The sequence below is a fragment of the Macrotis lagotis genome, chromosome 2 (genome assembly GCF_037893015.1).
Source record: "Macrotis lagotis isolate mMagLag1 chromosome 2, bilby.v1.9.chrom.fasta, whole genome shotgun sequence".
Taxonomy (NCBI): Eukaryota; Metazoa; Chordata; class Mammalia; order Peramelemorphia; family Peramelidae; genus Macrotis; species Macrotis lagotis.
Window position 1 is genome coordinate 200,127,948 of NC_133659.1, and position 15,929 is coordinate 200,143,876.

At 34.0% G+C, this 15,929-nt stretch overlaps 1 protein-coding gene across 3 annotated transcripts in view; it reads left to right on the forward strand.

The window, feature by feature from the left end:
- Nucleotides 1–15,929, forward strand: part of TLK2 (tousled like kinase 2) — a 160,552-nt gene that overhangs the window by 136,431 nt on the left and 8,192 nt on the right. For all 3 annotated transcript variants that reach the window (XM_074224422.1, XM_074224420.1, XM_074224421.1), the window contains 4 exons: nt 947–1,116; nt 2,218–2,356; nt 9,677–9,788; nt 13,583–13,690. In XM_074224422.1, the coding sequence (XP_074080523.1) occupies nt 947–1,116; nt 2,218–2,356; nt 9,677–9,788; nt 13,583–13,690 (529 nt within the window). The remainder of the gene's footprint in view (nt 1–946; nt 1,117–2,217; nt 2,357–9,676; nt 9,789–13,582; nt 13,691–15,929) is intronic.

Sequence of the window (15,929 nt, forward strand, 5' to 3'; positions counted from 1 at the left end):
CTAGCACTAGAAATGTCCTTCCTGTCTGATTTTTAAAAAATATCTCCTAAGGATGTGGGTCCATTGTAGTTTGCTTTGTTGCAGACACCTAGATAAACCGTCATGTAATTCTAGGAAATATCACATTGTGTAAATTATGAAATGAAAAATTCCTAAGCCTTGAGTACTATGTCAAAAACATAGTAAAACATTTTTTACTTATCTTGCTGAAATTCTGCTATTCTACTCTGTGGCTGATTGTTTCAGATATAAATTCATAGTGTATTGGGATTAATAGCAATTTAAAGTTCATATACTCGACCTTTTCTCAGTTCCTCATTTTAAACATAAGGAAACTGACCAAAGTACCAAATTCAGTCACATAGTTATCACCTCAGTTGATTCTACAACTCAACTTACCTGACTCCTGATCCAATGCCTTTACTTAGTTAAATTTACTCTTTCAGTATTACAAAAGATAAACATCAGATTCTTCTAAACATTGAGAAATATATTTGCTTCCATATTCATGCTTTGAAATTTCTTGAATCTGTGAAAGACCCTCTTCCAAATAAATGTTTGTTGGTAGGTATTAAAATTTTTGTGTCTAGAGAATGTAAATCTTTCCAAATTCTATTCAGAATAGATGCGTCTTTAGTAAAATTTCTGGCACAGAAGTCCTCAGATTAGTATCAGAGTTCAAATACCTCGACTGTGGTTATTCTTGACCTGAGAGTTCCATAAGTTGGTTTTCTTATAAGTGAATAGTTGACTTATGGTTGTGATGAGCAGAGAAATTGTATGGAAAGGGAGAGAGGAAATGGAAAGGAGTGAAAAACCATTCTTCTGAATTGTAGAGCTATCTTATTAGATGGTTTTATCTTAATACTTAATCTTTCGATGTTTGTTGAATTCAGTTGAAATGTTAAATATTTACAAATGTTTTCCTTTATTTCTTTATCTTTAGGTTTTGTACAGTGTTAGAGTACTGTGAGGGAAATGATTTGGACTTCTACCTTAAACAGCACAAGTTAATGTCAGAAAAAGAGGCCCGATCCATTATTATGCAGATTGTGAATGCTTTAAAATACTTAAATGAAATCAAACCTCCCATCATTCACTACGATCTCAAACCAGGTAGGTTTAACTGATAGATTACAGAACTGTTGGATTTTTCTCATTTTTCTTGGAATTATAATTCCAATGTAAATAACCTGTTTTATAAACATACTTCACCAAGAAGAATTCTGCTAATACTGGATGGAGATAGGTCATTGTGTGCCCTGCTAAGACTAAGCATAAGTGATGCAAGTTGTCTTAGTTGATCTGAAATTAAAAACTTGTTTTTAGGGCCAGAGAAGTTGATATGGAGTATAAATCAGGAACTTTGGATGATTCCATCTTTTCTTCCTGTTCTCTAGAAGCATTGGTACCCTTTTTAGGTCTTCCTTGTTTGATTAAGCTTAAGAGTAGACTAACTTCAATAATCATTACAAAAGGTCACAGACATTACATTCAAAGACAAATAGAAAACATGCAATTTAGATATATTTCCCCCATTCTGAGATGAACTGTTTTTGTTCTCTTGTATTTCCTTTAGAAATCTTAATTTGACTTCCCTGTATATTACTCTTATTTTGCTTGCGTTCCATAGAACAATTCCCAATCACCTGAGTCAAAGCTACAATATTTTAAAATTTCTAGAATTTTTTTCTTGATATTTGCCCATATGTGTTTTAGAACACATATTTCACTGTCAGAATATGATCTAAAGAATACAAATAGAATTGCAATTAAATGACCTTTTCATTTGGTTGCCCTTCCCCCCCCCAGCATTATTTAACATTTTTCTCAAACTTCTCATAGGAGCTGTAGGTGTCACTGTTGCACTAACTTTAATTCCATTTTATGTGTTTTTTAAAAAAAATTCTTCAAAACAATCCTTTAGGTTTAAAGAGATCTGTTGAAAGTACATTTGAAAATTTATCATCTTCTGACCAAGTATGCAATTGTATATTGCTCTGGCAGACAAGTGGCAATTCTTTGTTTAGTTTGTTTATTCATTTACCTGGAAAATAAAAATTTGTCACCAGGCATTTAAGTGTCTTAATAGTTTTATTCAAAGGAGTCATATTTTCACTTTTATATGAATTTTGGTATTATTGTCCTCTTGTCACTTGTTTGAATTTTTCTTATAATCTTTGTTCTTTCATGCTCATGATTTTTTTTCCTTTTTAGGTAATATTCTTCTAGTAAATGGTACAGCTTGTGGAGAGATAAAAATCACAGATTTTGGTCTTTCTAAGATAATGGATGATGATAGTTACAATTCAGTTGATGGTATGGAATTAACATCACAGGGTGCTGGTACTTACTGGTAAGTATCATGCTTATGCTGAAATGGTCTTTAAATTAAGTGGGATTATTGCCTTTACCTAAAGCACTTGTAAATAATAATTGGCTCTGGTAAATAACAAAAAAAAATCCCAAGTCAAGCAAATCTACATATTTTTGCTGTGACCAAAAAAAAAAGAGGTTTTTATTCTTTGTATGGATGGATCATTTTCCTTGATTTCTTTGTCACCGCTTAAGTTTGAATCCTCTTTGCAAATTCCTTTTATTGATTAAAGTTTTTGTTGTGTTGTAAAAGGGTATTCTCAATATTTCTGCTTTTCTGATTTTGTTTATTGGGGCTTTTTGCCCTGACCCCAGGGCCAGTGCTATATCCACTGTGTCACCTAACTGCCCCTTGACCATAGTTTTCAAGAAGTCTAGTGATTGTTAATTATCTTCCCTGGACTTCTTTTCTTTGGTGTTAGATAGATTAATCCATATGTTCTTCCAATTTTTAATAAACTTTTGACTTTTAATATTTCTTGTCTCATGGAATCATTGATTTTTATTTGCTTATTTCCCTTTTTTTAGGAAGTCTGCTACTTTGGTCATATTTTCAACCATCTGCTCTAAACTATTTATTCCTTTCAATCTTTCCCCAAGCTTTAATTTCATTCTTTCGCTCTTGTTTCATTCTTTTTAGCACTTCAGAGTCTTCTTGGGTAAACCATTCTTTTTTTCTGGAGAGTCTACTTAAATTCTTGTGCAGTATTATGTTTTCTGCTTAGTGTCTCCAGTCACAGTTTATGGATCAGGACTTTGTTTCAGGCAAACTCTCTTGGATTCTTGAATAGGTTTACTAGCCTCTGCTGCTGATCCTATCCTTTCTGTAATATGGATATCACTGCATGCCACCATACCCGAGTTCTGGGTAGGGGTTTCTAGTTTCTAGTCTTTCTTGCTTCTGTTATCCACCCAACTGACTGCAACAAGGGACTGGGATCAGACCCTGCTTTTTACCTTAATCTCTGATTTTTATTTCCTTTTTAGATGGCCCAGTAGAGATGGTTAGTCCCACCTCATCTCCCTCTCTCTCCTTTTCTTTGTTTTGTCACTATTCAGGAGTTGACTTTCTCCCTAACCTACCATCTAAACTAGGCTTTGGGTTTTTTTGGGATTAATTTTGTTCAAGTGCATAGAGAATCTACCATAAAATCTATTATTAAATAAGATTGCAGAATTCCAGGTCAAAAATAGAAACAGCATTTTCAATATTTTTATTTACTGTGGTGATTTTTATAGGTGATGTTCTCCTTGTTAATCAAGTCTACTCAAAAATATCTGCTCTTCTATAAAGATATTGGACCTTGGATTTGGGTTTCTTTTGTAGTAATTTAAATCATGAGAAATAAAGTGAATTTTATTATTTAGACCAGTAATTCCTTAAATGCAATACAATTTGAATAGAGATAAATATTAAGTAGTCTTAGGAATTTTTTTATAAGAATTAAGAATTGCAAGAATTTTGAATTTCTTTGGCTAGGTTAACATCTGTTATTACAGACTCCCTTACCTAGGTAGTTACTTAATTAGGACATTGCCACTTAATTTTCCTATTCCTCAGCTTCTTCTGTAAAATGAGGGACTTGGACTTGATGCATTCTAAGATTTCTTCCAGTTTTAAATTTATGCTCCTTTGAATATTTTAAGCCAGTAGACTATGCTCCCACAAAAAATACTGAGTCTTTATGTTATATGTAGTTAAGTAACTTACAAAGTGCTGTACCATCTATAAAGTATTTTTGTTTTTAAATAGTAGCCATGAAGTTTGTAGTATGGATAAGTTTTATCTATTTTACAGATAAAGAAATTGCACTTCAGAATGGTTAAGTGACTTGTCTACTTGCTAGTAATCAATAGAATTGAGATTTAAACCCAAGACTTCTGACTCAAAGTCTGGTGTACTTTCTACTGGGGCAGCCAAGATATTTTTTTGCTTTTGTGCTTATTTTTTTTTCTTTTAATTATTAAAGATTTTATTTGAGTTTTACAGTTTTCCCCCAATCTTACATTCCTCCCCCCACCCTTCCACAAAGCAATTTGTCAGTCTTTACGTTGTTTCCATGTTGTACATTGATCCAAATTGAGTGTGATGAGAGAGAAATCATATCCTTAAGGAAGAAACAAAAAGTATAACAGATAACAAGATCAGACAATAAGATATCTGGGGTTTTTTCCCCCTAAATTAAAGGGAATAGTCCTTGAACTTTGTTCAAACTCCATGGTTTTTTATCTGAATACAGATGGTATTCTCCATTGCAGACAGCCCAAAATTGTCCCTGATTGTTGCACTGATGGAATGAGCAAGTACATCACAGTTGATCATCACCTCCATGTTGCTGTTAGGGTATATAGTGTTTTTCTGGTTCTGCTCATCTCACTCAGCACCAGTTCATGGAAATCCCTCCAGGCTTCCCTGAATTCCCATCCCTCCTGGTTTCTAATAGAACAGTAGTGTTCCATGATATACATATACCACAGTTTGCTAAGCCATTCCCCAAGTGAAGGACATTTACTTGATTTCCAATTCTTTGCTACCACAAACAGGCATGCTATGAATATTTTTGTACAAGTGATGTTTTTACCCTTTTTCATCATCTCTTCAGGGTATAGACCCAGTAGTGGTATTGCTGGATTGAAGGGTATGCTCATTTTTGTTGCCCTTTGGGCATAGTTCCAAATTTCTCTTCAGAAAGGTTGGATGAGTTCACAGCTCCACCAACAGTGTAATAGTCTCACAGATTTCCCATAACCCTTCCAACAATGATCATTGTCCTTTCTGGTTATATTAGCCAATCTGAGATGGTATGAGGTGGTGTACCTCAGAGAAGCTTTAATTTGCATTTCTCTAATAATTAATGATTTAGAGCATTTTTTCATATGGCTATGGATTGCTTTCATCTCCTCATTTGTAAATTGCCTTAAGCATGTACTTTGACCATTTGTCAACTGGGGAATGGCTTTTTTTTTCCTTTTAAATTTGACTCAGTTCTCCGTATATTTTAGAGATGAGCTCTTTGTCAGAAATACTAGTCATAAATATTGTTTCCCAATTTACTACATTTCTTTTGATCTTGGTTACAGTGGTTTTTATCTGTGCAAAAGCTTTGTAATTTAATGTAATCGAAATCATCTAGTTTGTTTTGTGATGTTCTCCATCTCTTCCTTAGTCATAAACTGCTTCCCTTTCCATAGATCTGACAAATAAACTAGTCTTTGATCTTCTAAATTGCTTATAGTATTGTTTTTTACGTCTAAATCCTGTATCCATTTGGATCTTACCTTGGTAAAGGGTGTGAGGTGTTGGTCTAAATATAAGTTTCTTCCATATTAGCTTCCAATTTTCCCATCAGTTTTTATCAAAGAGAGAGAGTTTTTATCCCAATAGCTGGATTCTTTGAGTTTATCAAACAGATTACTATAATTGTTTCCTACTATTGCACCTAGTCTATTCCACTGGTTCACCACTCTTATTTCTTAGCCAGTACCAACAGTTTTGATGACTGATGTTTTATAATATAATTTTAGATCAGGTAGGGTTAAGCCCCCTTGATTTGGTGCTTATTTTAGAGTTTATCATTGTCCCATTGCTTTATATTTAGATAATTCATTCTTCTATTTTTGATACTTTATAAGTAAGGTATTAGAAGAGAAATTAAAGGAATGCAAGATGATATCAATGAAAAGGCTAAATAAAATAATTTTTTAAAATATTTCAACTTTATCTTGTTTCCCTTCCTATTGCCCAATCAAGAAAATCATATTTTGTGACCAAAAAAAAATTATAAGGTGTAGGGAAGCAGTTCAGTAAAGCTAACACCAAATCTTACAGTGTTCAGCATTCTATACCAAAAGACCCCTATCAAAGAAAGAAAGAGGTGTGTTTTCTCTTCTTTTTCAGGGACTGATTTCATCATTGGTGTGCATATTTCTTCTTTTTTTAAGAGAAGTATATTTGTATTCTTTTCTGCTTCTGTTTTCAGTTTTTGTATTTCTATTTTCTGCTTCTTCCTTTTTCCTCTTTTTTTCTGTCTTGAATTCTTTAAATTTTTTTGGATAATGATTTTAGTTGTAAAATAGTAAAAATTGTAGATAATTGAAGGCCTTAACTAGAGGAAAAAATAATCTTGAGGAAAGAATATTATCCTGAATATCTGAAACCTATTTTTTTTAATACAAAGAAGCATATTAGGTCAGAAATCAAGCTATAAAGTTGCAGATTTGGAAAATAACATTGTTTAAGATTTTGCAGTATATGAGAATCTAAAAAGAATCTTGAACTTAGGAAATTTGTTAAGATTCATCCTTTTATCTTCTGATTTTCAAAATTCAACTACAGTTGACCCTATCAGGCTTCTCAAAAATGAATGAAACTTTGAATGGTTTTTGTACTGCCAATGAGCACTTCCACACTGTATAATTTGGTGTGGCTAGCTGTCTTGTACTATGCCAATGTTAGAAATTCAGACCAAAGTTGACTTGCATTGTTCTATTTGTGGTGACTTAAATTTTATGATTCAACTTTAACTCGCTTCACTGACCTTCTGTTAAAGTCCCCGTTCACCTTTAAAGTGAAAAAATGTTAGGCTTTAAAAATCTTTGTGATTTTAGTTCCACTGTTTGAACCAAAAGATCATGGTTTGAAAATGCTATCAGATAAAAAAGAACATAGGGATTTGATTTAGACAATAGAATTTTAAAGTTTGTATTTTTTTTTCATTGTTTCATGCTCTTGTCCTTGAGTTGGCAATTTTAGTTAGATCACATCTCTTCTCTGTATTTTGATTTCCTCATAGGTAAAATAAGGTCTTTGAATTAAATTATTTCTAGAGTCATTTGTAACTCAAAACTGTTTGTGGATCTATGATTCATCATAGTAGACTTGGATAGAAGTTATGGATTGACTTCAGGACTGAAACCTTTGGAATTCCAGAGGAGCAGGACTTGAGTAGAACTAAAACTGGAAAAAACTGATACAGAATAAAACCATCTCAAAATTCCTTTGAGGATTTCTGTTCCATGGATAGTTGTTATTGATTTAAACTGTGGTGACCATCCTTCATCATGGGACTCTTAAAAGTAAAATTTTTCAATGTTGAGGAGAATAAGTGAAAAAAAAACCCTAAAAAAAATATTCAGTAAGCATCTTTTATCTAGCCCAATAGTGCAGAAAAAGACAACTAGAAACCTGTGGGAACTGGAAAAGAAATTCTTCTAGAAGAGCCAACATAGACCTAGATAAAGAAGACTGAAGCATGCCTATGCCTGTTAATCAGAGAGACAGTTCAGTACAATTGAAATCTATGTACCTCCCTGGCTTCCATCATATCTCAGCTAAAATCACACTTTGTACAGGAAGCCTTTGCCAATCCCTCTTAATTCTAATGCCTTTTCTCTCTTGACCATCTCCAATTTGTTATGAATATCACTTACTTGTACACAGTGTTTGCATGTTATCTCTGACTTTGGACTCTGTTCTCCTTGAGAGGAGTTATTGTTTTTTGCTCTTCTTTATAACCCTAGCATTTAGCATAATTTCTGACACAGTAGGTGGTTGACTAACTGAGGAGAAGGAATTTAACAGTCATTGGATGACCTGCAAGCCATAACCCTAGAAAGCCTAGATAACATTTCATGAAACCATAAATGAAAAGTACCCAGCTCTAAAGAAACTAGAGGGCAAAGTAAAAATATTATCTACTAATTTTCTCCTTAAAGAAACCCCATAATGAGGATTCCTAAGTGTCATAATTCAAATACAGAGTTTATATGCCCACCAACTCCCACTCCTTAGTACTACAAACAGCAAGAAAGAAAAGAGTTTAGGTACTGAGGATTTTCTTAGTCATAGTCATACAAGACTTGGTAGCTATTATCCTAGAAGAGAGAAAATCTTGGAGTTTGAGATTCCAGAAAAACAAAAGATAAAAGTTTATAAACAATAATAATTTCCCTAGAAATCTGAATATTTTCTTAGAAGGGAAAATTTGGAAAGAAAATTTTAAAACATTCTTGATAAAAAGAATAGAGATTAGTAGAAATCATGAAATACAAAGCACTGGAATCAAGAAAAACTTAGAAAAGTTTTTTTTAATAATAGGAGGTGCTGTATGTGATGAAGTGGTTACAGTCTCATAAGAGAAGAAGAAACAGTTGTCCTTTCAGAATCTTATACATTAAAAATTAATAGAAACAGTTTTATAAGACAGAGGTCCTGGGAGTATTTTGTTTTGATGAACTTCAGAGGGGAAAGAAAAGAGAATGACAATAAGGAAAAGGAATATACTGGGGGGGGGGGGGGGACGTAAAGTTCCCTCAGCATCATCTCCCTTTCTATCCTTTTTGTTTCTGATAGCCCTTCTCCTTGCTTATGGCTTCTAAATATAAAAATCTTCTGGAATCTTCAGTTTTCCTCCATCAATTGATTCCTCTACCATTTTGAAACATGACCAGTCTCCCTTATCCTTAAAAATCTTCTCTAATTCTACTATTTCCCTCAAGCTATAAGTACTATATTGATCCTCCCTTTTCTCAGTTTTTTCCCTTGAAAAAGTTACCTATACTTGTTGTTTCTACTTCCTTTTCTCTCAAACTTTTTCAGTTTTAATTTTCCATTCCATGTCTTAATGGCCTCTCTACTCACACAATTCCCTTCTTAATTCAGGACCTCATCATCTTTTAACCAGAGGTTGCAAAAACTTCCTGATTGGACTTCCTACTTCAAGCTTCTTCCCCATTCCAATCCATTCTCTTTACTACTGTGATGTATATTTAAGTAGACTATGTACTTTCCTCTACTCTACCAACTCAAATGACTTCCTCTACCTCCTAGGACTCTGTTTAGTTTTTTAAAACCTTACACATAGTCCCAGACTCTATTTCCATCCCTATTATTACTTCCTTTCCCACTCTTATCCAGTCAAACTGACCCCTTTGTCATCGTATGATCTTTGATCTTTCAGGTCTTAGAATGATCCTCCCCTTAACCTAGAGTGTGCTCCCTTCTTTTTGGATACAGGAATCGTTTCCTCACAACTTTGTACATATTTATATTTATTAACTTAATCTATACTGATTATCCACCTTAAGAATGAAATCTCATTGTGAATGGGAATTCATTATTTTTTGTTTGTTCTAACAGCTCTACTGTCTGATATCTAGCAGTTAAATATTTGCTGATTTTTAATATTTATTACAACATCCAACTTAACACTTTTTCTTATAAAATAAGAAGTGTTTCTTTTTTAATGTTTTAGTGTGACACAATTATTTTTAAGAATTTCTCTTATATTTCTCCTATCAGGTATTTGCCACCAGAGTGCTTTGTGGTTGGGAAGGAACCACCAAAGATCTCCAATAAAGTTGATGTCTGGTCAGTGGGGGTGATCTTCTACCAGTGTCTTTATGGAAGAAAGGTAAGAAATAGGAACATTCATCTGCATTTGAGGGGCATATATACAACATGAACTTTTGGTACCAACTCTTGGAACTGTCTTTTGCCTGAATTCTCTGTAGCAGGATGGCATGAAGACTTATCAGTTCTCACAAGGTAGAATTCGTAGACTATCACCAATAGAAAACTGTACAGTTTTAGAATTGCTCTCTAAATATCATGGAATGGGCAATAATTCTCTAGCTTAAGGTACCTAGGAAATGGAAACTAACCAGCCAAAAAAAAATCAAATCAAAACAATTTTTTTTGGTTTCCACAAATTCTGAAGGAGTTTTAGGCTCACTTTGAGATGCTGTGTCCATCTTCTTCTTATTCTCCTTTGCTGGATCTTTATCTTTATCTCTGGATGATCAAGAGTGCACACCAAGTCTCTTTTCTCAGACCACTGTTCTTTTTTATACTCTCTTGCATCATGAGTTTTGACCTCATCAGCTATCATGGCTTCACTTATCTCTTTGGAAGTGGTTCCTAGATATATATCTAAATATATATACTCTGCTTGTTCTCATTCTCTCTCTCTCTCTCTCTCTCTCTCTCTCTCTCTCTCTCTCTCTCTCTCTCTCTCTCTCCCTCCCTCCCTCCCTCCCTCCCTCCCTCCCCACACACACACAGAGCTCTAGACTTTTTCCTGAACTGCAGTCCCACATCACCACCTTTTTACTGAACATTTCAAACTTATTGTATGTTACATACCATCATTCAATGTTTATTTAAAAAAAAATTCTTTTTCTTTCCCTCAAGTCCATTCCTTTTCAGAACTAAGGTATTACTATTAAAGACAAGTTCATCACTTTATTGTCATCTTTGAGTCTTTTTTTTTCACCCCCATGTGTAGTCATTTGCTATATTTAGCTAGTAGAACTCATAACATCTCTAGCATTCAATTCCCTCTTTGAAGGAGAAGTTATTTAGTTACCATGCTAATTCAGGCACAGGTACTTCTTGTCTGGAGTTTTATAATGTCTTCCTAATTGAATTCCCTCCTTTTTTCTGCTCCAATCTATCTTACAAATGGCTACTAAAGTGATTTTCCTAACTCTTAGGTCTGACCTTTTCAACCCTACTCCCAACTCTGTGACTCCTTATTACTTCAGTGTGACTTCAACCTACCTCTTCAATTTTTTTAATGTGTTTTTTATTTATTCACTTATATTTGTGCTGTATATATTTATGTACTTATCTTCCCCGTTAGACTTGTTTTGGAGAAGGGACTATTTAATTCTTTTCATTCATATCCTCAGTCTAGGATGTCAAATACATATTAAATAGATGCTTAATAAAATACTTGTTGCTTGATCAATTGGTTTGTAAGTCCTTTGACAAGATGACTCTAACCTACTTCTCTTTCCTTAATTCACATAATTCCCTATCATCCTCCATCCTCATGCTCTTAAAGTATTCTAGAACAGCTGAACCACTAGCTATTTCTCTGAACCAGGCTTTCTAATCTTCATCACTTAGCACATATTAGGTACTTATAAATGCTTTTCTGACCAGCTGCCTCTAAGCATGCACACAAGCTCTCCTCTTTACTTAGAATTCCTTCCTTCCTCATCTCTACCTTTCAAAATCTTTTATCTTCCTTCATAGTTTATCTCAAGTTAATTTCATTCATGAAGCCTTCCTTGATTATCCTCAGTTATTGGTGCTCCTTCCCTGTTCAGATTATTTTATATTTCTATATTTTATGCCTTCAGGAAAATGTAAGCTTATGGAAGGCAAGGACTATTTTGTTTTTGTTTGTATTCCTATTCTTTGCCCTGTATCTTCTTAATCTCATTGAAAAGTGGTCATTAATAAAATTTTTTTCAGTTGAATTTTATTCTACAATTTCAAATTTGGGTTTGTAGCCTAGAATTTAGAATCCTCTCTGATTTAGTTAGCATAGTTCACATATTGTGTACTGCTTGAGTTTACATGATTCCTCCATTAAAAAAGGTGCTGGGTAATTAATAAGTCGTTAGAGATAGAAACAACCTAAATCAATCACAAAACATGTACCTCACAATTGAGGAAGAAAATATGTACATTTTATACTTTTCTGCCCTTCTTTCCCCAAATCACTTCATCAAAAATTGGCTATTCCCAAGTTGGAAGAGGAGACTGGACTGCTTTTAGTTGCATGTGCTTCAGGTGACTAAACACTGATCCTAAAAATCATTCCTGAAGGATCTAGAACTTTTATCGTTTTCTGTAAATTTTATTTAAAAATTTTTCTTTTTCCATTATTATGAACTTGTCAACATGCATAAACACCATTTCTATTTGCAAAGAATAGAAATGATTGTTTATAAGATTGGGTTTTTTTTCCAAGTATATAAATAATAAATTTAACACTGTAGAGTAAGAACTTTTTATATCCCCAAAGTTTTGCACAGGCCAAACTACCTCATCTTTTAAAAAAAAGTTTTTTTTTAAAATTTATTTAAGGCAACGGGTTGTGACTTGCCCAAGGTCACACAGCTAAGCCATTATTAAGTATCTGAGACTGGATTTGAACTCAGATCCTCCTGACTCCTGGGCTAGTGCTCTATCCGCTGCACCACCTAGCTGCCCCAGAAGACTATTCTTGATTGAAAACCATAATAAATAAATGTGTGTTATAAGTTTCCATACCAGGAAGCCTGACTTAGAAAACACTTTCATCTTCATTATACCTCTGTGCCTTTGATCCAGGCAAGACCTCTTAATTAAAATAGTATTTAACCTTGGGATTAGCAATATAAACAGAAACACAATCACTGTATTTGCTTATTGTTCCCTGCTATAGATAACATTGAATGTGTAAGAAGACTTATATGTTGTAACTTGCAATTATGTATTTATATTTGACTCTCTGTTTTACACACACACACACATACACACACATACACACACACACACACACACACACACGGTCACAATGAAAATGAAACTCAAAAAGTTGAAGTTATTTGCTCAAGATCATAGCACAGAACTAGAAGCCAGGTTTTGCAAATCCTACCTAGTATATTTGGTCCATTGGATTGTGCACCTGGAACTGGAGAACAGCAGCCTATTTTTGTAGTTTTGGGTTTGTTTGTTTTTTACTGTAACACATCCCATTAATCTCTTAATGTCTTTTTTTAATGATAATTATGAAATCAAATACTTAAGATTTTATCACCTTTTTAAACTCCCCTGCTTTCCCTTTATATTTTTGTCCTTTTGTAAAATGGAAGAAAACAGGAATGGTGAAGAGGCTTAATTGTTGTTTTCCATCTCAAGTAACATAGCAATTCTGCTTGTGAATATGGGGCTTATAAGGAAAGAACCATTTGATAATGTTAATGTTAACCACGTTGTTAATGTTCCTCCTCATGAGGAATGCTACAAAACTAAATTTAGACTTGCAATTATATTTTAGAATATTGTATAATGGATTATATTGCAGATGTTGAGCAACACCTACAACCATTCATTTTTGAATGCTTTTTCTCTAATTCCTTCTGCCTTCCTGCTCACTATTCCTGTTTTCAGTCCTGTCTTTCATTTTTCTGTCCTTTTTTGTTGTTGTTGTTCAGATCCATGGGCATTACTCAGAACTAGAGAATTTGATGATCCCCATTTTATATCTTCTTTGAATTTGTATTCTAGACTTTTGCCAGCCTCTGAGTAGCTCTTTTTGAAGGGGGTTGCTCTCCTTCTCTCTCCACTTAAACTTTATTAGTAAAGGAATGGTGATGTATTAGACTGATTATCTTAATCGTTCTTTTTCTTTTTTAATAAACGTAACAGCCTTTTGGCCATAACCAGTCACAGCAAGACATTCTGCAAGAGAATACTATTCTTAAAGCTACTGAGGTGCAGTTCCCTCCAAAGCCGGTTGTGACACCTGAAGCAAAGGTAAGCTTGATATATCCCAAGATTGGAATGTTGATGTTCATGTTGCCCTCTCAGGTACTCCTTGTATGGCAATAGTCATACAAATTTGTTATTTTTTCAAAAGTTATGTAAAATGTTAGATCTGGAATGAATTACTTTTGATGGCAATGGATATATGAATCCTGCTAATGTTCTTCTTCACTCCCTTTATTCCCATATTTCCAATCTGTGACTGACTGGCCAATCTGTGGGCCCCTTAGGCAGGGGAATAAAAGGAAAAGTTGTTTTGTTCATTCAGCAGATGATTTACTGCTCTCCTACTAAGGTGCCACTTTGAATGGCTTATAATGAAATAAGTGAGACAAGAAAATGAAATAAGGAGAAAGTCTGGGCATCAGTCTTGGCTCTGCTACTGTATGGCATTGGGCAAATCATTTCACCTCTTAGATCTCTTAGAACTTCTGTTTTTCTATCATCTTTTAAATGATGGGTTTAGACTAGATGTCTTTTAAGACTCCTTTCAGACCTAAATCAAATAATCCCACTATATGAAAAAAATCTAAATAAGCATATTGGACACCTTAAATGACTAATGAGGAGTACAAAGTGTTTTAGGAGTTCAAAAGGGTAATGAGGTACAAACAAGGACCACTAAACTGTACTATGTGGGTGCATAATGGACTTAGAAAAGTACATGTGGATATAACCTTTTATTGTTGTGTTTTTTTAATTTTGCTACCTATTTCCCAAATAAATTTTAAATGGGTTTGGGCCTCACTTGGGATTGTTGTAGGCCACATGTGAACCACAAGCCATGTACTTGTCAATTCTGATTTAGAAGTTTAGAATGAAGACTTTCTACTCCCCTTAGTCTGAACAGCTGTTAATTCAGGAGGCCTATCTTGAAGTGAGTCTCAGACCTTGTGGTCTGAGTGCTATGGGACAAAAGGACTTCCCTTCCAAAATGACCTGGCAGGCATAGATGATACTATTGATGCTTTGATTACCTCCCAAACTGTTACCTATACCTTGAATATGAAAGTTTATAAATATAGTCTGTCAAACATAATAAGGCAAATCTGCAAGGGAAGATATATTGTATATTACACTTTACTCCAATGCCAAATGTAAATGACAAGAATATTCAAAACCATTGTTACATTCCTGAATTGACTCTTTGCATTTTTTGTTCACAAGATTAACTCAACACTGCTCTTACATTTTTAATTCTCATAATCTGTTCAAACTTTCTGGGTTTTTTTTTTGCACATCTGTGTTCCCCCTTTGCCAGGTTGATAGACGTTGTCACAGATAATTTTTCATAGAAAGCCTTTAAATCTTGCCCACTCCTGCTAAGAATGAAAGATTATAGATAGTCAGCACTGACTCTGGAGTCAGGAGAACTTGAGTTCAAATGTGGCCTTAGATACTTGACACTAACTTTGTGACCTTGTGCAAATTGCTTAATCCCATTGTCTCACAGAAAAAAAAAGTTACAGTTTTTTAAAATGTGGTCAACATCCAACTTAGATTAAAGGTAAATCTCCTTGATTTAAGGTAGTTCATGAAGGAAGTTGAGTGATGAAATCCAGAAGTTATCCTTTGTATTTCATTTTCTAATGCACTTATCAAGTAAAGATATTTTTTAAACTGAAATGGGCATTTATAATTCAGTTTTTTGAAAATAGAGAGCAATTTGGGGTGGCTAGGTGGTGCAGTGGATAGAGCACCAACCCTGGAGTCAGGAGTACCTGAGTTCAAATCCGGACTCAGACACTTAATAATTACCTAGCCATGTGGCCTTGGGCAAGCCACTTAACCCCATTGCTTTGCCCCCCCCCAAAAAATGAAAATATAGAGCAATTAGAAAAATGAGCAGATTATTTCTGTGTTCATGGGTTGGGGAGTAAATCTTTTAATAATAATTAAAAATCATTCACACTAAAAAGCTTTGATTTAATAAACTATTTCAGGAGTGCAAAGAAGGAAGACAAGGAAATACGAAAAATTGCTTAGATCTTTTTAGTACTCAAAGTTTTTAGGAACTACTATAGTCTTTGTAACCTGTCAAGGAGATATTTAGTTCCAACTTTGAATCTAGATAGGTTCCACCTCTCCCCTCCCATTTATCTATTCATTAAGTTCCCTTTAGTCAGGACACAACATATCCTCAACCCCTGAGGTTTTTCATGCAATTGGTAGTGATAACCCAGTAAATTAATGGCATCATAATAGAAACCATAATATGTGAGAACCACAT